This window comes from Tachypleus tridentatus, chromosome 10 (assembly GCF_004210375.1).
Source record: "Tachypleus tridentatus isolate NWPU-2018 chromosome 10, ASM421037v1, whole genome shotgun sequence".
Lineage (NCBI taxonomy): Eukaryota > Metazoa > Arthropoda > Merostomata > Xiphosura > Limulidae > Tachypleus > Tachypleus tridentatus.
The window spans coordinates 37,588,170-37,614,158 of record NC_134834.1 but is presented as its reverse complement, the minus strand read 5'-3'; the positions used below and the strand labels follow the sequence as shown (position 1 = coordinate 37,614,158).

At 32.7% G+C, this 25,989-nt stretch overlaps 2 protein-coding genes across 3 annotated transcripts in view; both read right to left on the bottom strand.

Moving 5' to 3' along the window:
* LOC143229070 (sideroflexin-1-like) overlaps positions 1-6,001 on the bottom strand; it is a 39,528-nt gene extending 33,527 nt beyond the window's left edge. Inside the window, 3 exon segments of the mRNA XM_076460826.1 lie at positions 3,946-4,116; positions 4,738-4,925; positions 5,941-6,001. Coding sequence (XP_076316941.1) covers positions 3,946-4,116; positions 4,738-4,898 — 332 coding nt within the window. The 5' untranslated portion in view covers positions 4,899-4,925; positions 5,941-6,001.
* Positions 6,002-15,403: 9,402 nt separating this feature from the next.
* On the bottom strand, positions 15,404-25,302 carry LOC143229069 (prolactin-releasing peptide receptor-like). Of its 2 annotated transcripts, none has more exons than XM_076460824.1 (2): positions 25,039-25,302; positions 15,404-17,209 (listed from the first exon to the last, which is right to left on the bottom strand). In XM_076460824.1, the coding sequence occupies exon 2, from the start codon at positions 16,747-16,749 to the stop codon at positions 15,739-15,741; it is 1,011 nt and encodes a 336-aa protein (XP_076316939.1). In that variant the 5' UTR covers positions 16,750-17,209; positions 25,039-25,302; the 3' UTR covers positions 15,404-15,738. The 2 variants fall into 2 exon arrangements, with proteins under 2 accessions (XP_076316939.1, XP_076316940.1); XM_076460825.1 differs by having other exon boundaries at positions 15,404-16,800.
* Between the last annotated feature and the right edge of the window lie 687 nt (positions 25,303-25,989).

Here is a 25,989-nt window from a genome sequence, read left to right as displayed (position 1 = left end):
AGTTAGACTTGTCCAGCTTCAACTGAGGTACATAGGGCAGGTGGTATTGATCAGAGCCAGTCTCTCTCAAAATGATAAGAAAATTATCACTGCCCCATGAGTTACTATCAATCTTCCAAGAAAAGTAAGAGAAAAATGAAGAGCAGATGGAGAGATCAATAGCAGTGAAAGACTGACTTGGTGCACACAAATAAGTATAAGAACCAGTACTGAAGAGAGAAAGTTTGTGTTCTAAGAGCATATGCTCTATGGAATAACCCTTCCTATCAATATCAGCACCACATCAGAGGGGATTACATCCATTAAAATTACCTAGGATTATAAAGGGAAGTGATAATTGTTCAATGAGGGCATTAAACTCTGATTGATCATGTGTCTCTCCACGAGACAGGTAGAGAGAACAAATAGCAAAGGAACAACCTAAGGAAACATGGAAAGCTATTGCCTCCATCGAGTGGTAATGACAGGGCAGGCACATATTAATCGACCAGCAGTGTCACCCCTCCATGCACTCATCCATCACATAACCTGTTATTTCTGTACAACAAAAACCGCTAAAAGCATCAGCAGGTTTCAGAAATGTTTCCTGTAATAAAAGATACACAAGGTGGCAAGAATCAATGAAATCCTTAATGCCATCTATATTAAAATGTAAACTTCAACAGTTCCACTTATCAAAATGTCCATTTTTACTTAGATGGAGGAGAAATGGGTGGAGAGCCCTTCTGTTTTCAACTACATTTTGTTTTCATTATTGGAAGGAGTGACTGAAGGTGTGAACAAATAATCATTATACATCTCGGGGCTGCAGAAGAAGATGGACCTAAAAAACATCTAAACCTGGAGCCAAAAAAAGTGGATCTGGGTAGCCACCAGAAGAAGTGGCAGGGATAAAGATGGAAGTAGATATAGACTCTTCAACTATTTTAACCATGGAGGGCAAAATACTTCAAATGCTTTGCAAATGATTTGATGAAGGAATGGAGTGATCTCTCTGCACTTCCACTGTAGCAGTGGAATGGAGTGCATCAGCATATGTATGAGATGGAGTGTGGTACAATAATTTCAGAGTATTTGGGTAAGAGATATTGTTCACAGTCTTCAAATGTTGCATCTCTTTCTCCTCCCACCACTTTGGGCAAGAGCGAAATTAAGAAGGGTGTGAACCATTACAATTAACACTCATAGGTGTCATGGTCTTTGCCATCAAAATGATAACATGTTAAAGAACCACAACATAATGTATTCAAGTGACCAAACCGCCAACACTGGGAACATCTGAGAGGGTTGGGAATGTATGGTCATACCTTACAGTTCAGATAACCTGCCTTGACTGTGGCAGGTGGACGTGGTGATGTAAATGTCAAAGTCAGTATAATTTCATCTTTGCCAGTGATGATTCGGCACACCACAGAAACTCCTGAAAAAATCACTGAGGTTCTCTGACTTGGGAATGTTCTTCAAGTCCCTCAATAATAACTCCTCTTGAGGAATAAAGGGTAGCATGGGGAGTAACCTCAGTGGGTATATCCCCCATGGCCTTCAACTTCAAGAGGAGTTCAGTGTGTTGTGGTGAGGATGTTTCCACCAAAATGTCTATAGAGCATAACTTTCTTATTTACTCAAAGAAGACAGCAAGCTCCTCTAATCCCTTCTGAATAAAAAAAATGAATGCAAAATGCAAAATCTAGCTACAGAAACCAATTGTGATGGTGATTGTTGAATAGTCATCCCTTCATGGCCGTTTTCCAATTATCGTTTTTTTCTCAATTTTATTTATTTATTTTTCTTCACGAATGGGGGTATCCATTATGAAGTAAGAACATTTTAATACCCTCTGTCCTCACCCACCACAGAGCCTTACAAGGGAATACTCTGCAATGCCAGGGTTTCACAAGAACTATACTGAAACAACAACATTAGATATAATGTCCACAACATCTGCTGAAAATGTTCAACACTAGTACTCGGTTGACCTTAGCCCAAGTGGACCAGCTGATTGACCCTGGAGGAGTCACTACAAGGCTGTTCAATTACATGAATTCAAGGCCTCTACTTCAGAGGTCCCATGTGTGACAAACATGTGGGTGGATGTTCAGATTCCAGAGGGGGTAAATTGAAAGTACAGAACCTTCTCTGAGAGATCCCATCATCGTGTACAAAAATTCACCTTGAGAGATTTAGCATACAAGTACAGTACCTCAAAGAATGAAGTCAATATGGTATTGCCCATTCACGACTTCTTCTTCATTTTGTACACTAAAAATCATAAACTCTGAACAAGACAAAAATCTCACATAATAATAGCACAGTATTTAGAATTCCATGCTATACAAACTTTATTTTCATTATACTTTTTTGTATTTCAAAATATTTATTTTTAACTGAAAAAGTTTTTCTTTAGTAAGAAATTATATTTTAAATAATGATGTACAAAAAATAATAATATAATAAAATAATTTTAATCTAAAAGTGTTGGGTTTTATCACACTGCTCTAATCTTACTAGTGAACATGCATGAAAAGTATCAATATCATTACTGGTTTTATTATCTACATATACTTCTCAATAAAATATTTGAAGTATGTTAAAATGTCTACATACTTTAAAATATTCATCATCATATGGAAGCTTTGTGGACAAACATAGCAACTTGTAAACACCTTCTGCCATTTTGATGACCTACTAAGCACAACTAGTGATGAATATAAATTGTGCAATAACAAATCAACAGTTATCACACATTAAAGAATATCTCTTCAAACAGTTTTTATCTATTACAATTATTATTATATGTTATTTATATTAACTGAGTTAAATATTCAACATAGAGTGGTTGCTTTATTTAGTTATATAATGTTTAACTGCTTTGAATAAAAATAAACCTCACCTGTCAACATGTATTCTTCTGTAATAATGGCTTTCAGATGTTGGATATACGAGGCTGTTCAGTGTATGGGTCATTATTTAGTGATTTAATATTTAATGATTATTTAGTTTCCATAACAAGTGTGTTAAATTTAGTTATTTTAAAACTGATAGTTATAATAAAATTAGTTACATAACTCTGTACAAGTCACACATTGTATTGAGTTACTCAAACCTTTTGTATTTTTCTTGCCGAGTGTTGTTAAATCATTGCAGTTTATAGGAAGTTTAAGGCCTCAGTTAGGCCAGGTATAAGTAACCAAGCAAGCACAAGTCAAATAAAGATAAAAATTTAAGGTAGATAAAAGTCAATGGAAAGAAACATGAAGTTAGTCAGCATGCAAGTCATTAGCCTTAATGGGTGCCTTCTGTAGTGTTTTTTGCAACTGTAATGTAACAACTGACAATAACTTGTCACCTAAACCAAACCATGTAACTTTTGATTAAAAAAGAGACAGTTAATTAAAGCTCTAAATACCAATGTGGTAACTGATGAAAGAAGAGAAATCAGAAGAAGTGAATAAGAAAAAGTTAAGATTATATAATTGTTAGTTTAACTGTAACAGGTGATATTTAAAGTAAGTTTCGCAGTTTAACAGACATAAGGAGAATAATTTGTCTTGTCAAAGGGTGTTTTATAGAAATAAATGCCACTTGTGTGGAATTTGATTAAAAAAAAAGATAAACATCTAAGTTTCAGGATAAAACTGTGGTAACCCTCAGAGTAACTTAAGTGAATTATTCACTAATACTATTGTTAAAAACAATTTGGTTTGTTAGTTGGATTCTAAAGTAATTGAATCACCCTCTGTGGACTTCTGACAACAAGAGAATGATCAGAAACTTTAGATAAAATTATGATATCCAAAAGTGAACAGAATTTTTGCACATATATTTGACTTATTTTGAATACATTATTTTAAATTTATCAACAACAATTCACAGACACCTATTGTAAAGAATCCAAATCCATACATATAAATTTCTGACACCAAAGATGCAAATGCTAAAACTTACTTATAAAAGGCTAACATGCATCCAGTAATTGACATGTTCATAGGAACCTGGGCAGACATTCGTCCAATCAAAAACATTTTCTCTCCAGTATCTGGATGAAATGCAGAGTCATACACATGTTTGGCATGCCAGAGATCATCTTCAGTTACACCTGGTATTTCCTCTCCTTTCCTAGCAATTGATTTACATGTTAAGTCTAAATAACATTAATACTTGTAAATTATAAACTATAACAAAGACTGTATACAGTAAAACACTCATAACCAGTTTCTAGAAAATACGAAATGGAAATATAATCCTGTTTTTTTTTAAACTTTGTAAGATGTAAGAAACACCTAGAAGCACTTTTCTTTCCATTAAATTTTTCACTCTAAATAACCATAACAACTAGGTAGTGTGTGGTTATAAATCATGTGAATCCATCATTTCTTGATGCACTTTATATAACATTATTCATAGCTTGATTGCAAGAACTTTCTGTTAGTGATCTCGAAAAAAGTAGGTGCAGGTAAAGAAAATCCTCCACATTTCAAACCAATTTTAAATTTCAACTGTTACATCCAATGCTTTAAATATTTGGTAAAACATTTTACAATACAAGGAAGATGACAAAACAAATCTCTTCTGTTTTGTACCTTAATGATTATTTAGGTGACAACATCCATACACATACAAATTAATACCAACAATCATGCTTCCAAAATCTTATTTACTTATACACTGTGATGTCTTTCGTTCATAATGTTCATTATGTAATACTGTTATAAGAAGCCACCTGAGAAATTTACATACCAATATCTGGTAATAATGTCTTTAGCATTCTCTAACTCAGAAGATGTGCAAAGTAAATTCAGAGGATTAGTAACAGTAAAAAAATGCTTAGCTCGACCCCAGTAGGTACTCTGGTCCCAGCGTGGTTTGTCAACGTTAATACGTCCTGCTAGGCCACTCATCTTCCTTTAACTACTATATGTAAATTTCTGAAGAAAAACCAAAAAAAACATGAATTTTCCATTAAATATCACAGTCCACCTTTGATTAGTTCAAACCACCAATCCATATATTTACATGAAACACTATAAGCTAGGAATAAAAAAAATTATATAAGGAATATCACTGCTAGGTATATCTTTCAGCAAACTATAGTTACAGATTTTATTAAAACTACTATGTTATTTATTTGTGTGAATATATTACACTGAGAATAGCACACTTGGTTTATCTTACACTAAGTTACGGTAATGATACTGTTATACACAATTAAACTTCAAGGAAAATAGTTAAATAACAACAGGAGACCATTTGGTCCTTCAAAGCTCTCCTTGCTGAACCACCTTTGATAGAATAAAACTCTAACTCCATCCTTTGCTTTTCGGAAGATTATCAAGCATCCTTTTAAACTTATTGTAAAGTGTCAGCCTCCACTACTGTTGACACTGATAGCAAATCATTCCACAACTAAATGAGTAATTGTAACTTTAATTAGTGACTATCTTAACTGAAGCCTGATATCTTTACAAATGTTAATTCTTTTGTTTTCTTTTTCCAACTGTCTAGAATAAAGCACAAACAAATCATAGGCGTTTAACTTAACAATACCCCAGTTAATTTTGTATACTTCAAACTCCCGGTTAAGTTTAACCCCTCTTTCCTCATCAAAAAAAGAATATCATATATTTTAACCTAACCCTATAACTGTATAAATTATAATATTATAAGTTATCCCTTTCCTCTGCAGAATAATCCTAATAACATAGTATTAACAAAACTCCTACAATTATATAAATCATTTCAATAAGTCAAATCGTTTCTTATAATTTACTTAGTAATATACAGTTTAGATAAAATCAAAACAGCATGTATTATTACTACGAAGTAATGGTAATAATATATTTTTTAAAGTTTTGTTTCGCGTTTTTACAATAAGAATAAACCATAAAATGTACTACCAATTAAACTTTTAACAAACAACGAACTGAAAATGTACTTTCCTACCACAGATATACCAGTTATATCAAGATTTAACTAGTAAACAGAAATCCAGGCTTAACTTGGCCGACAAACGATAAATCACCTTGATATGTAACGCTCTCTTTGCTATAGTATATGGTTAAAGTAGTTTCAATATTATTGAAATAATTAAATCAAGGTGAAATCAACTACAACTTTTTCTTCTTTTTGATATTTTATCTATTTATTAATCATAAAATAATTTTAATCAAAATGTATAGGAAAGTATTTTCCTTACCTTTCTATAAAACTTAAAAATTCGATATAACTCTCAAGAATAACAATTTGGGTGGCCCGTAAGTCCTAACCCTTTCATATGTTATTATGTTATATTCAATAATGCTAATAATGAGTTGAAGGAAGCTGTTCCCGCTGCATTTGGAACAATAACCCCTGCTATGTTGAGGAAAATGTGTCACAGAACGTGTCGTCACATAATATTATGCAGCGAGAATGAGGGACAGATACACTGGATACATAAGATATATGGATGGGTAGGGACTTACGGGCCACCCTGTACTTCTAAATACGTATACTCGCCGCTGATCCCATTGGAAACTATTATTTCTCAATAGAGAAAATAAAAGAACAATAAATTCCTTTGTGGGTACTTAGAAAGCAATATTGTATGTTTTGGTAATTTTATAAAACGTATTCAGCAATATCGTATACAAGTTGAGCCATAGAGAACACGTCAATAACGATCCCCAGGATACTTTTGTAATGTATTATATTGTTGTGAGAGTTCTTTTGGAGTATTTGGGCAAAATTAGTTTATTTCTTCTTCAACGTTTGCTACAGGCTACTTTCACTTGTATCCACTTACAAGCCTAAGTTTACAAGAAAACTGTTTTCACTTTCATCGCGGTTTCTTTGTAAACTAACTGATAACTTTGGTAACAGACTACAAGCACTTAATATACCATTTTTCTGAATGTTCATTCATTGTTGAGTTGAATACTTTACTGAACTCTAAATCATAGGACTATATAGCTGCTTGCTCATATTAACAATTTTGTTGCACCCGTGTCTAGATACGAGTCTAAATTACTCGATTATTGACGTCATTTTCATCGTGAACCTTCTAGGTAATCTGGAAGTACTTTATGAACTTACTAGACCTTAACATTACGCTTCCTGTAAATAACATCTAGATTAAAAAGATAGAAAATACAGCTTACAGTACTACCTCTTTCCTGGATTATAAAAATTCTTTGAACATTTCAAATAAAAAATAAAACACATTAAACTGTTCATTTAAATTCTTCTTGGTATGGGCATTTCACTTTGTAGTGGTAACATGACCATTGCCCTTGTTTTCACTGAAGTTTAGCCCGTGTTGTCATGATTGTTATGAATCACATGGGAATTTTCTGGTCATAGACTGTGTGCAGCTAGGTGAAGCTAGCCTAACCTAACATCCACATATCTGCAAACGCAAACGAACTTGGCAAGGGTTTGGTTTATAGACAGAGAAGTTTGAAGAATTCCCTTCCCATCTGGGGTTATCAGGAACGCTGTGGTTCCTCTTCGTCCTCTCACGTGAGATATTATTTAACTGTACTTGAAACTTTGCTGTTTTAATTTTTATTTGTTTAAAGTAGGAAGTGCGATTGGACATAATAAAACTGACGGGTGAGAAAGAGCAAAACATAGGCGGCACCGAAGAAGTAAGCCAGGCCAGAGCCAGACAAGCAGATGTCAGTGTAAATATCAACGCTAAGCGAACCGATTCAGGGCTGGGCAATATCACGTATCTGTATGAACTCAGTTCCTAATATGCACACTTTCTTGATGTCAAACACTCACGCATCAAAACATAGAGAAGTTTCTTAGAATTATGGTAACTTATAAATTTTATTTTGCTAAAGTTTTATGCCCCCTTATTGGTTGCCTAATTCAATTTTCTTTTATTATCTGTGGAAGCAATTTCCCACCTTTCATGACCAAAGTTTGTTAACCAATTGAAACTGTAGAACCAGTATTGATGAACATACTATAAGATTTTCTATCAATAAACTTATGGACTTGTGGAAAGTTTTCTTCAAACAATGAATTTTTATCTTATTCTGGGCAAATGGAATATTTGTAGCTGAACTTTGCTCCATAAATCTATCTAATTCGTGTTTGTAAAATGTCTAGTTGGTTTTGTTGTTCCAATGATATGGGTAGGTATTGTCACTTTAGCACATTTAAACAACTGTTTAGTTCCAAACGTTTCAATTATGATGGCCATGTTTCTCACATTTATAACAATTATCTCTTTCCTATTCCATACTGGCAGCTTAAGTCTGCAGTTCCCCGCAATATGTACTCTTAAGCATAACTTGAAACACCAATTTTCTTGTGAAAAAACTGTTCCAATTTCACATGAAATTGAACTAAAAATTAACAGATAAGAGAGAGAACGTTAGTCTGAATTTAGCATCGATCAAGCATGCATTATGAAAAATTAACCTACTTTACAAGAAAAATGACATAAATATAGATGACGCGTTAAAATTCCAACCGCATTGCCGGAAGTACTTGTGTCAGAAAATGTTTGTTTTTGAATTTCGCGTAAAGCTGTCTGCGCTAGCCGTCCCTAATTTAGCAGTGTAAGACTAGAGGGAAGCCAGCTAATTATTACCACCCACCGCCAACTCTTCGGCTATTCTTTTGCCAACGAATAGTGGGATTGACCGTAAAATTATAACGTTCCCATGGCTGAAAGCACAAGCATGTTTGGTGTGATTGGGATTCAAAATCGCAACTCTCATATTACAATTCGAGTGCCTTAACCACCTGGCCATGCCGGGCCGAGCCAGAAAATGTATGGAGACCAAAGCAGAGCAGTAATTGAAGATACAAGATATTCACTACTTTGCAAATAAAGTAGTCGAGAAAACAGGCTTAATTATATAGTCTGGTTAAGAAAAGGTACAAATTACTGTAAACTGACTAGTAAATGAATATAAAGGATGTTATATTTATGTATTAAAAAAGAACATACGAATAATGTATTAACATCTACTAGATTTTGAGAAAATTAACAACATTTGAATGATAACAATCTCATTTGCCAGAAACACTGTGTCTCATTTTTGTGAGCTACTTGTCTTGTTGTGTGCATCTAGCACATAAAATAGTTCAGGGCTACAAAAAGCAGATTTTCTACATGTCAAAGCCGTTAAGAACTGTAAAAGCGCCTATATAGGGAAATATTTGAAAATTTTGTTACCTAAATAGCTTATCTTTCTGAGCTAAGAAAGAATAGAAAATATATTTCTTTCAGGTACCTCAGTACAACTGATGCTATTTCTGAAATGCCATGTCAGCTGGAAATTGGTCTACAATAATCTAGCATCTGTTACAGATGATTTCATAGGAACCAATGAAACAGTGTCATATTCCGAGAGAAAAACAAGTAGAGTCAAAATAATAAGTTTCGAGTTTCTGATTGGATTTGTAATTTAGTATGACTTACTGCTTGAAACTGAAATCACCAGCTGGTCGTGTGTACAAAAAAATTACACTTTATCTAGGGCATGCAGTATCCAAGAAGTAGGTTACAGTGGTGTATTTAGATAAATATATTTCACATTTGTTTTAAACATGTAATGATAGCCATAAGCTAGAGCAATTCTAATCTATTGAAATTTTGTGTGTTTGATGCTTTTGTTAACAAATAAAAGAATGTGATTTAGAAATTCGTGAGGGGTATAGCACATTAAATAGGTTTGTGCTTAACACAAAGGAATGCTGTAAATATTTTATGGTTGTGTATATTTTAAAGTAAGTCAAGCCTCACTGTAAGGCTTTTGGAAATATGTTGCTTTAAAGCTTAGGAACCCCAACAAATAAACAATATTTGAATGAAAGTGATGAAAATGCCCGTTGGTTAAGGACATTATTTCTTTGCATTTATTAAACGCCCAGTTTCAAGAGAGAATGTTTTATCTTTGTTATAGTTGTAAACTAGCAGTATTTTACCTTTTGGTAGCTTAGCTAGCTCTCCAATGGCTCAGCAGTATGTCTTAAGGCTTGTAACACCCAGAACAGTGTTTCAATACTCTTGGTGGATACAGCACATATAGTCCATCGTGTAGCTTTGTGCTTAGCAAAAACCAAACCTTTTTGAAACTAGAATAAAATTGTTTGTTCATCTAGCTGTAGTCTGATTAAATGTGCAGAAGTCTGCATCGTGTAATCAAGCAGGATTATTGTTCAGAAATTTTGTTCGAGCCACAACAGGTTCTGAAGGCTCAATAGTAAGCTAAAATGTATCAAGTGCCATGAGTGAAGTCACCACTTGCCAATATGTTCAATCATTACTGAATTTATTCTGACAAATAATGCTAATTTAATGTGAGGAAAGAAATGCAACTTTTATATAATCATTGGTGATGTGGTTTGTGGAATGAAGGTAATTTTTTAAAGTTAGAATAAGAAACTGTGTATTAAAAATAGACTTGTGACAGATGAAATCAATCATCATTACCTGTCGAACAAAATTGGAGCAACTGTGTAAAGACTTAGCATAAAAAACCTTTAAAGAGTAATTAGTCGTCTACAGTAACGTTTCTGAGAAAATAACACCTAGTTGTGTGTATATTCTAGGCGATTAATGTATTAACATTTATTTTCTTTTAGACAAACAATGTACAAGCATATAGTGGAAGATGCGTTAAGTTTGGTGTTTGATTGTATATATATTTCGGCAGTGATAAATATAAAATGCTATTTTCAATTCACAGAAAACTTGTGTACATTTTTACATCAGTTTTACTAATCCGTCTTTCAGCTCTCATCTTGCAGTATTAGACATAATTTTTGAGTTCTGTACCGAGTCATGTAAACTCCTTCCCCAGTGGCTCAACGGTAAGTCTAACAGATTATAATGATAAAATTCCAGTTTCTATACTAATGTGCTTACTAATAATATAAACAAAGAAAAACGAATGATGTCATGTCACTTTATTACCTGGTTATGTTTAGTTTGGTTCTTTATTTAGTTGTACTCTTTATTATGAGTTGCAATATTATTTATTCACAAGCTTAATTATGATCTTCTCCATTTTGAATCATCTTAATTTTTATTTACCTTAATTAATATTTTATCCAGCGTATTTTGAATTATAAAATGTAGTGTATTAAACTCTTTTTTTACCCTATTCTTCAGTTCTGTAGTTATAATTTTAAGTATTATTTCTTCTTAATGATTTTGACATTTTATGATCCATTGTTGCTAATTAATTTTTATCTCAATTTATCCAATGTTTTGAGTTTTAAAGACTTTTAGTTTCAGTGTTACCCTGAAGTTTAATATTAGTTTTATTTAACGTTTTTTCTAAGTTAAGTGTAGAATAATTATTTTCATTAATGCTTTTTTTTGTTTGTCTCTAGTATGAATTCTTAACGTGATTACAGAAATTAGACCTGAGATAGATAGGCTTCATTTTTCGGTTTTAGAAAGACCTTGAGATAAGAAGAGGAAAGGAGCATGGCAGCTGAAAAATTGTCATTAATTTTACCCTTTTATATATTAAATATAATTTCCATACAGGGGTTCTTGGCTTAAGTAGAAAAGGGCGTAGTCAGGTCTCGGGCAATTACATGCTTCAAGGGTAATTCTACAAAAGTATCTCTGCTATATCGTATTCGTTGACTAAAACCTAAACAGTTCATGCTGGACTGTGTGAGAAGAGCTATTCTTTTTCCAGAACTGTAAGACGGTATTAGAAACTTAGGACTGTTGTTTACTGTATAAGGTGAAGTGCAACTTTGTAAAAGTATGGTATAAGACAATTCTGCTGATCTTAGTCTTGTGAGGATGTGTTACTTTAGAACTCCAGCAGCTAAATCAAAGGTTACTAAAGAAGCTGATTGGCAATTTATTTTACTCTATCATTCTGGAAAAAAATCTAAGTTATTACTGATTACAACAGAAGATATTTTAACCGTTTTATGCTCAGAAATCTGCCCTTTGTATCATATAAATAGTCTCATTGAATCGTGTACACGGAAAAAATTCATTAACAGGTCAAAAGTGACCATCATATAATATAATTAGTTCTAACATGGGCCCAATAAGCGCTAATTCAAGACTCAGAAAGTTGCCCTTTATAACATTTAAGTAGTCTTATTGAATCGTGCAGAGGGAAAAAATCATCGAAAGGTTAAAAGTGAGTCATCATTTAATATTATTCATCCTAGCGTTGGCCCAGTAAGTCTTAATAATGTTAATTTAATACTTCATTTAATCACTGGTAGGAGTTTGTTATATGCTTGTTGCCAGTCTGTCATCACAGAAATAATTTATCATTTACCAGGTCTCCATCAATATTCTTCTGGAAATATCTTTCTTTCAGATCTTTTTCACAGTTAAATATGGTAGTACACATGTAGGCTGTAGTATTGTGTAGCATCTGATGTAGGAGGGATCTTTGGTCAAACATAATAGCTCGTGTTGATAAGTAACCTTTTTGTGAAATTACTTGTGCCACAGAATATTAAGTCCTTTGTTAGGATTCTCATTGTACAGACAGACCAAGTTTTTCTCTCCAGCTTTAATGATATTCCCCTTGGAGGTAGACATTCTCTCAAGCACATTTGCCTGTTTAAGAAAGTCATTGACGATAATGAACTTTTTTTTAAGTGAACTCTCTTTCTGATTCCCTAGAGAAGAAAGATAGTATCACACCTCATAATAGTATCCACAAAGAGGATGTTTATGCAGATCACTGAGCCTATCGGCTCCTTTACAGCCTTTATATTTCACGCAAGATGCATTTTTGGAATTTTTATTTGGGTCATGTTGGAGGAATAAATAATATAACTCTATTCTTTTAAGGTAACAAAATAGAACCAATAGGTCTGTGTGATTGCTTACCAGCGCAGTGTTAATCCTCATTACAAACTCTACTGCTTATTTACAATGAGAAGATTTCCATTTTCCTGGGCATGTTGAATCTGGTATTACTTTGTTTGCAGGTATCCACTAAAATTATCATTCGTCATATTTGCCAGAAACTCATTTTTATTCATTGCGACACATATGTCATCAGTGAATATTTGCCTTTTGTTGTTTGGGTTATTTGAATCGTCTAGTTAGCTGCATAAATTATAGTTAATCTGGCGAACATCAGTGTACTTTTGTGGATGCAGTATTAAACTATTTAATCTATTTAGTACAACGACTGCCTGTTCATACTTTATCGTGCCGTAATGAGTGTAGAGAATAAACTTTTTCTCCTTTGTAACTTATTCTAGTCATCATTTGATACCTTGAAGAAGTGCACCACGAATTAACACATTCTGGACCTTAGTGATTGCTACTACAACATCTGGTACTAACAGAGCCAAGATAGCATATTTGAGCATTGGCTTTTGTGGCTCTTGAGACATGAGAGATGAGTCAAAAAAGAGCTAACAGATGAGTGAACAACCTACATTTAAACACTGCCTCCATCTTGTTTGATGCTTTTGAAGCAAATATGAGTACATAAAACAATAGCTGAGGGTGGGTCCACTCGAACATGTTAGCCATTGATATTGACATTTGTCGTTAAAAATGCCCAAAATCTCGGAAAAAGATTTCATCGTTATGTTTGTAACTGACGGAAGGTAATAGTAATTTGTATTATATACAGTAGAATGATCGTACTATTAGAAAACTGAATATGTTTGTTCCACTGGTCTAAGTCCAATTTATTCTTTGCAAAATATTTCCTTTCTACACCTTGGTATTATATGCAGAAATGGTAGTTAATCTCTTGGACATCAGTGTTTCTGAATACCACATGCGTAGCACAGAAAGTTCAGATCCAGTCGTTAATAGAAGTTAATTTATGAGGAAAACAATTTATTTGAAAAGAAATTAATTTTTCTTATTTGATTTTTCATTTGTTGTTCAATGTTGTAATTTTGATATAACAGATCATTAATAAATGCTATTAAACTTAGAAAAGTTTATGATGAAGAATGATTATTTTATCTGAGATAAAAAAATAGCAGTCATTTGAATAAATATTATGACTGATGCAAATTTTAATATAAGGTTCCTACCAATATATGATTGTATACAGCAACAATACTCTTGGTTACTCGTTTTTTTCTTTCCCATGAATTGTCTTTATTCATTGTTGGTTTTTATAAAAGCGAATATGCCTTTATTACTATCATCTCTGTCTTTCAAAAATATTTCATACTAATTAGAATTTAGGCATTGTTTTGGATGTTTCCTGACCGAAGCGTAAACAGTGAACAAAATTTTCGTATTTTTGTTGAAGCTTTCATAGTAACTTCTTTGCGTACTAGATGGCGTTAAAGGGACTTTTCGCTGTCACATAAGTGTACTTAAGATATCTGAGATCGTTTTATAGACGGTATTTGTGTTAAATACCATTCAACAGACAGAAGAAAAAAAACACAAAAACTACTTCACCTGTGAAGCACATGGATTTAATTTCTCTAGTTTTGAGTATATTACCTAACTACCGGTCTTTAAGAATAATAGATTTTCACAACTCTTACGAAAAAGGATTAGTGAAACGCTTAAATAAGTTCGACGAATAGTTTTTCCAAATAAGTGTACGAAAGATCAACTCATAATATTTTCTTTATGTCAACAGTAATTGAAAAGGGTTTATTATTTATCAAATTGTATTAGTACTTTGCTTGAATTGCACAACCTTCTAAATCTTTTGTAAAGAAGTTCTCTGTAGAAAGTAAGTTTGCCTAAGAATTTGAATAATAATGCTACACTTTATAAATACACAAAATATTTTAGGTTGGAGTGTTTTTTGTTATTAATAATAACTGTAAAAAAATCATTAAATAAGTATAGAATAAACTGTATGGATAATTATACATCTGGTCTAAAAAAATTAATTGATGCTTATGAAATTTCTATACCTTGTTCTCTTGACTTAAGTTTTTATAAAACAATAGGAAGACACAGTGTATCTTTAAATAAATGCAGGTTCCTGAAAAAGCTATTGTTACTTTTTTACAACGCATGATTGAAATTATGATATAGTGTACTTATTTATATATCACAGTCATTTGATGGAAAGCTTTGTGAAGCTTGGTTTTCCTTTTTGAACATTGCAATAGGGGAAATTGTAATTTAGTTTATAAAGATATTATATTTGTTTCTAAAATAATGTATCAACAGATTAAAGAGTCTGTGATTTTGTTAAACTGTATGATAAAATATTGTTTGATTAGTTTGTTCCATTAGTGAAAAAGTTTGCACTTGTGTTATTTTGTAATTTACTTATTTCATGTGCCATCTCTAATATTAAGCAACTGTCAGTTGTTGTTCACTGGTATTAAATGTGATATTTTTATAAGCTTCTAAAACAAGAAAATTTTGAAATGATACGTGAAGTGAATATTCACAGGTAGCTTCATGGTTAGAGTTTCTTTTCTACGTAATAGGGTAATATATTATAATGATTCGATGTATATTGAGAAGACTTTCTCATTACGTAGCTTTTATTTAATAATTTTAGACTTTCTGACAAACATTCACAAATGACAATCAAACATAATATAATTTATCCTTGAAACATATTAATATAAAAATATAGTAATTTTCACAAGTTGAAAAGTAAAAGGGAAAATTCAGTTTGACTGGGAATAGTTTTTCCTCTAAAGATGTTAAAATATCAGGTTATATTATATCAATAATATCAGGTTATATTATATCAATAATAAAATATTATATTTGAAATTTTCATTCGACTTCATTCAACACTAATATATGAAACGTTTTATGGTAATATATAACTTTCTTTTTTATGGGGGAATATATCCCCTTTGGCGACAATTATTCTCTCTAAGCACTCTGTTATTTATCAGTCCAAAAAACAAAGGCGTGGAACAAACAGGACAAAGTGTTAGAAGATGAATTACTAGTGAGTATACATCTTTATGTCTTTCCAGGGAAGAAGAATAGCAAAACACGTGAAACATTTCTAAGACATAAGCTGGTACTAAAGATCCAATGTGAACACCTGCCATGAAGACGAGGACATACAGTGTTCTAAAGGCCGCTTTATAACGCTTGGTTCTTAGTCCATGCTTCCCTTGTCCACGTTGGGCGCTACGTGTTAAAATCTGATGAGCCCAGATAAAGCAGACTGTATTAAGGAGGAACGGAACGATAATCTGACTCGTAACTGTTATTAGAAGTAATATTTGCTGTAAATGAAGGGCAAGTTTGGGATCACAAAGTGTTTTAGCAGCGCCACCTAATTCAAACTGGTAAAAGTGTCTGAAGACGGATTGAGGAACAGAAAGAATTATGCTGAAAACCCACATGCTCAGAGATAACCACAGATGGATTCCTCGTTTATTGTGATGTCCAGAAGCTTTTCTGTGAACTCGGAAGGAATACTGTACCAGACAGCTTGTGAGGATTAGGGCTGAGAAGTTAGTGCTGACACTAGATATAAAGGGAAGAATGTGACACAAAGGTGTCGTAATTATGGACATGTGAGATAGCAGTGCTAGAGGGGTAAATGGAGTGATACCACACATAAGAAGGTTGGACATTGCAACATTCACCAGTAAGTAATTAGTCGCGGTTCGAAGAGGTTTTTCACAGGCTAATAGGTAACAAACAGAAGCGTTTCCACACAAACCAGTTACGATGAAGAAAATATACAATGAATAAAACAATGGTTTCAAAATAACTACTAATGGTCTATCTTGGATAGGGACTCCTAAAATGGCCAATGATTGTTCACTTAAAATATCCGCTGGAGTCATGTTGTGTATTGACACGTTTTCCAAGGACATGTTCATAGAAGATACAGTACTAAAAGTAGATGGTGAAGTACTTCCTGTTTGGGTGCTCTACAAAAGGAGAATGAGAAATACTAAAAATCAGTATTTCCACTAACAATGCTTCTCTGTTTTACTTTTGTTAGTTACTACACATGTTAATAATTGATTCAACTGTGAAACAAATATCAATGACATTTTACTGTCAGCTAGATGTTAGAAATAAGCAGGGTACTAATCGATTCACAAAATTTGATTTTACATAACTACTCGTGTTATCGACGATATTGTATTTTTTACGTGTTTGTGTGCATCCGTTGTTAGTAATTTTTTCCATAAACAAAATTTTAACACACATGCTTAACACACGATAGATATATTAATTTGAGACATTACTTAACTTCGGTAAAAAGTCTGTGGTACTAATCTGAATATGAAAATCATCACTTGAAGTAAAAGTTGTGGAACAAGTCTCACTATCCTATAAACAAAATAATAATAACAAGTTTATTAACGAAGTATTCGGTAATGACAATACAAACAACAAAAACATTGATTCATCAAAAAATATTTCATAGTATCAGTTTTCTTGAGAACTTTGTTTATAGCAAAGCTACCAACGCTATCTGTCACTGTTCTTAATTATAACTGCTGATAAGAAGAAAGGCAACCAACTGGCAGCACCCACCACAAACTCTTTCACCAGTGACTATTGAGGTTGACCATCACATTATAATTTCCCAAATGCTGAAAGAGATATATGTTCAACTCTGGGTTTCGAATCCGTGACTTACTGATTGTGAGTCTAGGGCCCTAACATTCAAACCCTTTTGAGTAAAGGCTGAGGTAATAGAAATACATCATTTTTGTTTCTCCAAATAAAAAGTTTGTTAAATTTTATTTGTTATGTTTACATTCAGTAAAATGAGCCAGTTTGCTTTACATATTAATTCCTTTCGACTTAAGTAATAGTGGAAGTAGATAACGCACTAATTTTGTTTATATTTATGTTGTACGCTTTGTGTCTACAAATATCATTGCGTTTATAAAAAAAAAACACCGTCCAATTTCGTCTCAAATTTTGAACTTTTCAATTCAAATAAACCAGTGAATTGTTTTTATTGAGGATGGTATAGACTTTAGGTAAAGCGTGTTTGTGTTTTGTGTGTTTTTTCTTATAACAAAGCCATAAAGGGTTATCTGCGCAGCCCACTGAGGGGAATCGAATCCCTGATTTTAGCGTTGTAAATCCGGAGACATACCGCTGTACTAGCGGGGGCCATTAGGTAAAGTTTATATATACATATACATACGTATATAACAACAAATAGCAAAAATTGAATATAATGTAGGGATGGTAATGTCAGAAAATAAACAAAATAAGTTGAGATAAATATAAAAAAAATACAAAACTTATTACACAAGTAGACAAATCTTTTCAAGAAAAACTTTTATCTATAACTAAATGTTGAATTCAGGTTTAATTAAAAGCAATTAAGCTGAAAAGTGCCGCACTGCTTTGTAGTATCTAACAACCATTAAGCTTGTAAGATTGATTCAGTAGTTACTGACTATTTATATAGGGATTTCTATATGATTCTGTATATTTATCCCTGCCGTGTTTCCTTATGTTTTTACCATTTCTATCCCTCCATCTTACTTAACTTTGAAAGAAAATCTTATTACTTGTTCCCTCTCTTTTTTAAACAATTTCTTCGAAAAAAGTTGTTAAATGAGTATTTATCTTATCTGTATAATTCAATGGTAATATATATATATATATCTGCTTTGTCGATTTCTCGAATTTTAGATTACACTGAGAACCAGTGAAGTTGTAATAGTTCCTCCAGGAAAGTACGAATATCCCAAAGCAGTGGGGTTTTTACCGAACTACACCTTACAACTTCACCCGAGCTCACCGCTTGTGTATATAACTCTACCACGTTCTAAAACCATGTAGATTAATAAAGATTATGTCGTATATATCCCGCCTATTCTCGAAAGTTGTAGAACTTTTTTGAGTGTAAAAATCAACAAACTTGTTTGACAAAAGTGCTTTAGAATATTTTTGAAAATTCTAGAAACACGCGTGATTGTTATATAAAAAGAGAATATTATTGGATAGCTACAGTCAGTACGCTTATAGATCTATGAAGCTATAATTGTAATTAACGTGTATTAATCAGAAAACTACAGAATTTGACCAGGAATGTAAAATATTTCGAACATTACAAACAGTTCAACTTCAGTGAATTACTTCGGACATACTCATTCTACAAGGGTAGCCAGGAAAGGCGTCATTAGCTTAAGCAAGGTGCAACAATATCAACTCAGAATCAATTTGCTTGTAGTGGATTTAAATCGTCGATAAAATATTCAGTTTTAAACTAGATATAAGACTCGGTATTATTTGTGAGTTTGTAAAACTATTGTATATAAACCACGATTTGTAATAACTATTAGTAATAACCGTTATTATTAATTGTACTGGCCCGGCATGGCCAAGCGTGTTACTCGTAATCTGAAGGTCGCGGGTTTGCATCCCCGTCGCGCCAAACATTCTCGCCCTTTCAGCCGTAGGGACGTTATAATGTGACGGTTAATCCCACTATTCGTTGGTAAAAGAGTAGCCCAAGAGTGAGCGGTGGGTGGTGATGACTAGCTGCCTTCCCTCTAGTCTTACACTACTAAATTAGCGACGGATAGCACAGATAGCCCTCAAGTAGCTTTGTGCGAAATTCCAAAACCAAAAACAAACAAATTAATTGTACTGTTTTTATGTTTGTATATTAAAATATGTTTGTGTTAGAAAAGGGAACTGTGTGTATCAATCTTGTTGGCATGAAAAAAATTAATACATATTAACATTTAGTTAACTTCTAAGCTCAAATTCAAATTTTCGGTTATTTGATATAGTAATGCGTAACGAACGTAACGTAATAGATCGGAGAACCGTCCGAAATATATAATAATAATACGTAACATATTATTGTTATACACGCTCTGAAACACTCGATAGTTGCAACTAGGTGTTCAAATAATACTACAACTGAGCTTTGGCACTTATGTGTAAGCACTAAAGAATAACAGATTAAATGTGGAGGCTATTATTTTGTTCGGCCTAGCCCTGCCACTGTTCCTTAATGTTCGTAAAATGCTATACTAAAGCAACTGAGAAAACTTCACTCATTTTTTGGCAAGCATGAGAGAATAAAAAAGAAAGATAAATACTGTGGCTCTTTAAATAACTACCAGTTTTCCACATTAGCAATATTTTTCAATGATATTCGAAGTCTTACAGGTTGTGAAACACTTGATAATAATAATTAGGTGCTCATCTAGGACTATGATTCAACTTTACCAGTTATTTGTAAGCATCATAGAGTAACAGATGGAATGCGGCAGCCATTTTTTCTCAACCTAACCTTACATACTAAGCACTACTGTACTTAGTGATACACATAGAAAAAACTGCAAATATTATTTACATTTAAAATTTTGGTTTTTCAAATAGAGAAAATTAAGCTTAATATGTAAGGATGTCCGAATAATTGATTGTTGGTTTTAGAATTTTCCTAAAAGTTACTGAAAAGTTGAATGCGCATAACCGTCTTTAAATTGGAACTAATAGTGAGGACCCAGAAGGGCAGGGCAGGGCAGGTGATCCTAGAGTAGCTTTGCGCGAAAATTTCAAAACAAATAAATAAAAAAACGGCAAATCTTAAAATATATTACAATGCTACTTTTGAGTTAGAATCCGAATACACGTCATACGAGGTTAAGTAGCAAGAATAAATGATTGTTTTTTAGTGTAACATGTTACTGCAACACTTGCATCATAGCACATATAGGAATAACTTGACGATGCGTTTCATTTTGGGCATAGGAGTTCCTAATTTTGAGTTGTTACTTATTTTGATTTTCCAATATGTCATTAGCATGTTTTGATTGAGTTTTGATCAGTGATATCTTATGTATGTGAGAATCGTTTGAGATTTATAACTTCTAAATAAATTGTTTGGCAACTAAATTTTATAACTTTTGTCAGAAAGCTCGCCAAATATCAATACTGTTACTGGAATGAGCATCAGTATTAATCAAAAATAGTGAAACAGGTTAATAGAAAAGGTAAAGAAAATTTGCTTAGAGAAGAAATGGTATTAAAAGATAATTTATAGACATGCTCTCCATCATAATTATATACATTCTTAGAGAAGAAATGGTATTAAAAGATAATTTATAGACATGCTCTCCATCATAATTATATACATTCTTAGAGAAGAAATGGTATTAAAAGATAATTTATAGACATGCTCTCCATCATAATTATATACATTTTTTTGAAATTCAATTTAAAACATTTGTTTAATTTTCTGTTTCGTGAAATATGAATGTAAACTTAGAATTCAATATACTAACTCCAGTTTGGAGTGATACCAATCTGGATATAAACTCTGAACTAACAAAATTAACACCAGCTTGCAAGCATATAGTCTAAAGCAGTAGGATTAAAACCAACGTGTGTGTAAATCCTTGTCTAACAGGGTTAACACTGACTTTAATTTGCATTATCTACTGACGGAATATTAACTCCAAAATTATTAACACGAATATATCATCTTTTAAATAACATAATAACATTAAGTTGATTTTACGTTGTTTTTTTTTGTTGTTAAAGTCAAAGTTAACACAAATATCCCACTCATTTACCAATGAGTCACTGACTGGAGGTGACATTAACTTGTGCAAAAATTCTGATGTGATAGGATTACAATTAAGTTGAACACAGATTACAGACTAAAAGAAATTAACAGTAAGATGAAATGAACTCTAAATTAACCTTTACTAATAAATAATAAACTTTGATCTAATAAGATTAGCGTAAGTTGAACACGAACAGTGAAGCAAAATAATTATTTATGAGAAGAAAAATCAGCAAATGATGCTGCAGGTTGTAACTGTTTTAATTCTTACTTCGCGCACGTGAGCCATATTATAAATAATGTAGCTCTTATTGTGTTTTCAGTACTTTCGAATATCTTTCTTCGTGATCTGATAAGTGTCAAAACTAACGAAAAACTAATTTAGAAACTATTAGCACAAAAAGTCATACACTGGATCAATATGTTCCGTAACTAACCACGTATCATCTTTAAAGACAAGAGAGGAGGTGAGATAGAGAAGGCCTTACAAGCTCAGTTAGTCCATCAATCTTCACAAGGAAGATTGAAACACGCATATCAAAGAAAAAAGAGCCATTAAACGTGTCATCTAAGCTTTTACGAGTACCAACACTGTCAGAAGTAGTCATGTTCGCTAAGATGAGTATTTTGTGCTTTGAAGACATAAACAATTAAACCTTAGCAGAAATTAACACGGTGTTTATACCTGATCTAACAGGTTTAACATTAACATTCAATAAGAGCTGTTTATTAACAAGATTAAACCAACTTCTAAATTAACATGATTAGCATTAAATGGAATATATGAGATTTGAAGTAACAGAATTAAAGTTGAATTTGAATTCCAAACTAATAGCATCAGTATTAAATTAGAAACGAATTATGAGCTAACAGGATTAACACTGATTTGAGCATGAACTCTGAACTAATAGGTTAGCAGTTAATTAAACTGAACTTTAAATTTACAGGATTAACATTGAAATGAACACAAATATTAACAAATAGGATTAACACTTACACTGAACTAAAGATTACAAGAATTCACTCGCCTCCATAACACACCGAACTTGAAGCAGTTGTTTGGACTGAAACAAGCTCTATCAACCCAGCTATTACGAAAGTTATCACCATATAAAGTTCTATTTTTATGTTATGGACATAATTTGAGAGTAGGTATCGACTGCATCTCTTACCCTTATTACAAACAATACCGTACTGGTTCAGCTTAGGTAAAACTCAATTGCACGAAATGTCACCTAAAAATCAACATTGCACTGTGAGGTAAGAAAACTGAGTAGAATAAGTTTTGTCCAGTAAGAAACCTTTCTATTGTTTAAATGTTATATAGGATTGCACGATTTCTATTTCATAGAGATGGATATGATTGAAATTTTTTATCATAAATGAAAAGCTGAACAGTCTTTTTTTGCCATTAGGAATGAGGCTTAAACTGCACGTGTTAACAGATCCAGTGGCACAACGGCATATCTGCAGATTTACAACGCTAGAAACCGGGTTTCGATACTCGCGATGAGCAGAGCAGAGATAGCCTATTGTGTAGCTTTGTACCTAATTTCAAACAAACAAACAAATAAAATCAGATTCAAAATATTGAATTACATTTCCAAAATTTTCAGCAACCTTTAATGCAGTCAAGAATTGTATTAACTATATACATGCTTAAACATCCACCTACAAAGAAAGTGAGGAAATTAATGTGCTGACATCTCTGAAACTTCTTATGCAAACGAAAATGAAGCAATACGATGTAATATTTTTACTGGGTATTCAGTAATACTTCCTAAAATTTGTAGATAAAGCTTTTAGAATTTAAGTGTGCATATAGGTAATTTTAAGCAGTTCAACTGTCTGAGTGCTGGGTATTCGTTGCTAACACTCTTCGCATTAAGTACTAAAAAAGGACATTAATAAAAAGTTGATATTAAAGCAGGTGTTTTTGATGTAATACGTTTAATGTAATAAATGTGTTCATGTGCATGGATTACTTAATTTAAAAAGCTGAGTATTAGAAGGTTTGTTTGTTGAATTTCGCAGAAAGCAACTTGAGGACTATCTGCGTCAGCCGTCCCTAATTTAGAAGTGATATACTAGATTGGAGGATTAGCAGAGAGTCAACAACACCAAACGCCAGCTCGTAAGCTATTTCTTTACCAACGAGAAGTGGGATTTACGATAACATTATACGCTCTCTCAGCTGAAAAAGGAGAGCATTTTTGGTGACAAGATTCGGACCCACGACTTACACATTACGAGTCAAGCATCGTTGTCACTAGACCATATAAGAAAGACCATATTAAATAAGCTTCCACTAACTAGGTTTTAAATTTTTACATCTTAATTCATTCGTATTTTTTTTAATGTTTTGAAAACACTAACCAAGAATCAATGGTTTTCTCCCTTTTTGTTTTTCTGGTAAAATCTTAGCTTGAACTTTTGTTTTTCATTTCGTTCGCTACTTCTGAAGGACAGGAACGTATTTAAAAGCATTACATTGCCAAGACAGCAAGATAGAACACTTAGTATTATAATAAAATCTTGATTGTTTTTTTTAAATTCGCGCAACGCTACAGAGGGGCTATCTGTGCTAGCCGTCCCTAATTTAGCAGTGTAAGACTAGAGAGAAGGCAGTTATTCATCACCACCCACCGCCAGCTCTTGAGCTACTTTTTTTTAACAACGAATAGTGAGATTGACCAAATGTTATAACGGATCCACGGCTGAAAGGGCGAGCACGTTTGGTGTGACGGGAATTCGAACCTATGACCTTCGGATTATGAGTCGAGTGCCCTAACCACTTGCCCATGCCAAGCTAAAATATTGATCTTGTCGAAATGGTTTTGTATCTAAAATATTTTCCTTCACTTACACTTCCTGTTATAATATAATACGGCAAAAACACTAGACCGAAATTAATAACAAAGTAATTGAGGTCAACGTGTGTTAGTGAACATTATAAAATACTTTATTAAACCTAAAAATAATGTTGTAAAACTTGTATAATTTACCTCATTACTTATTCTATTTTTAGATTATTATTATTCTTTTACATCGTGATTGCGTTTGATCTTGTGTAGGTGTAAAACTGCTAATTAATTGAACATCACTATATTCACTGAGCACTTTTAGCTGATACTGGTGCAGTATTCATGTTGGTTACATTCACAAAATAATAAACAGTATTTACAAGCATGTATGAAAAGCAAACACAGAAATTCATGGCTAAAAATATAAATAACTGTAATACTACAGTAAAAATTTAAAATCAAATAAACTAAAATAGAAGATGTGTGGAAATGTTTTTACATGAAAGATTATATAAAATCTGAAAATATATAAAAAGAATTGTGCACGAATTGGAAGTTTCAAATGAAAATCGAACTATGTAAATTATGTTATTAAGAATATTGCCAAATAGAAAGGTAGCTACAAAAATATTACGAGAACGAAAAATTTTAAACAACTTACTTCGTAAACAAACTAACAATTTTCTGTTAAATCGAAGTTGTTGAGTCTGACAAATATTGTGTGAAAGTACAAAGTAGGAAAAACAATACACAAACAAAACAAAGCAATAAACAAACAAAAACATAGGCTTCCTAGGGCCTACCTTTCAAGTCTATAAATAGATATTCTTTATAATAAAGACTTAATCATTTCCACACTTGAAACTGGATAGTAGAAACGTAACGGTAAGAGTGTAGGACTAACCGGACGGTTCGAAGCTCGAGAATTCTGAAAGAATTATCTAAATAATATACTCCTTTAGAACATTATATGTTATTATATAGGCGCGGTTGTGTAATGGGCTTAGTCTATATACTTTCCAGACGGACCTATAGCTCTGGTTCTGTATTGCGTCAGACGTAATTTAGTAATCAGTTTTCGTCGGAGTATATTTAAACTATGCTATAGACCCACTGGATGTTTTCGTGGCTGGAGGCTTTAATTGAGTTGATTGAAGGTTTCCGGGCTATGCAGACAAACAACACGACAAAGAAAGAAAAACGTGGTCCGTTAACCAACAGACAAAACTTTTAGTGGTGATATTTGTCGGCTGTTTTCGTTGAAGAGGGTGGGAACTCGTCACCGCTTGTCCTCTCCATGTGCTAAATTCTCCGTCCATCTACTTCTCAATTAATTTCTTGAAAGACTTTTTTTTTCGGTTGTCTTCGCCATCTGTGACTTAAAGATAAGAAACTCAGAGGCTCCAGTAAACTCGTGTTCTTTGTTCAGATGTCGAGCAGTATCATTGAGAACAACAGATTTTATAACTTCCTTCGACTAAATATATTAAGTATATAAGATATGTGAGATAAACATGCTTAATAATAGATAGCATCACGAGAGTATAAGTGTGGAGTCAAAGTAAGATCATCAGTGGTCTGTTATTTTTTTTCTTGAAAGTTCTTCACATGGTTTTAAGATCCTACTTTTTGGCGCACGTTTTCTTGACGTAAGAATATATTATTGTGAATCTTATCTTTTTATAATCGTTCTACATATTTTGATTCGTACTTATGCATAGGTTTCGTTAACGTTACTACATTTTCCACAACAA

Coding starts and splice junctions, on each gene's coding strand:
- LOC143229069 (XM_076460824.1), bottom strand. CDS start 16,749: ATGAACATGTCCTTGGAAAACGTGTCAATACACAACATGACTCCAGCG.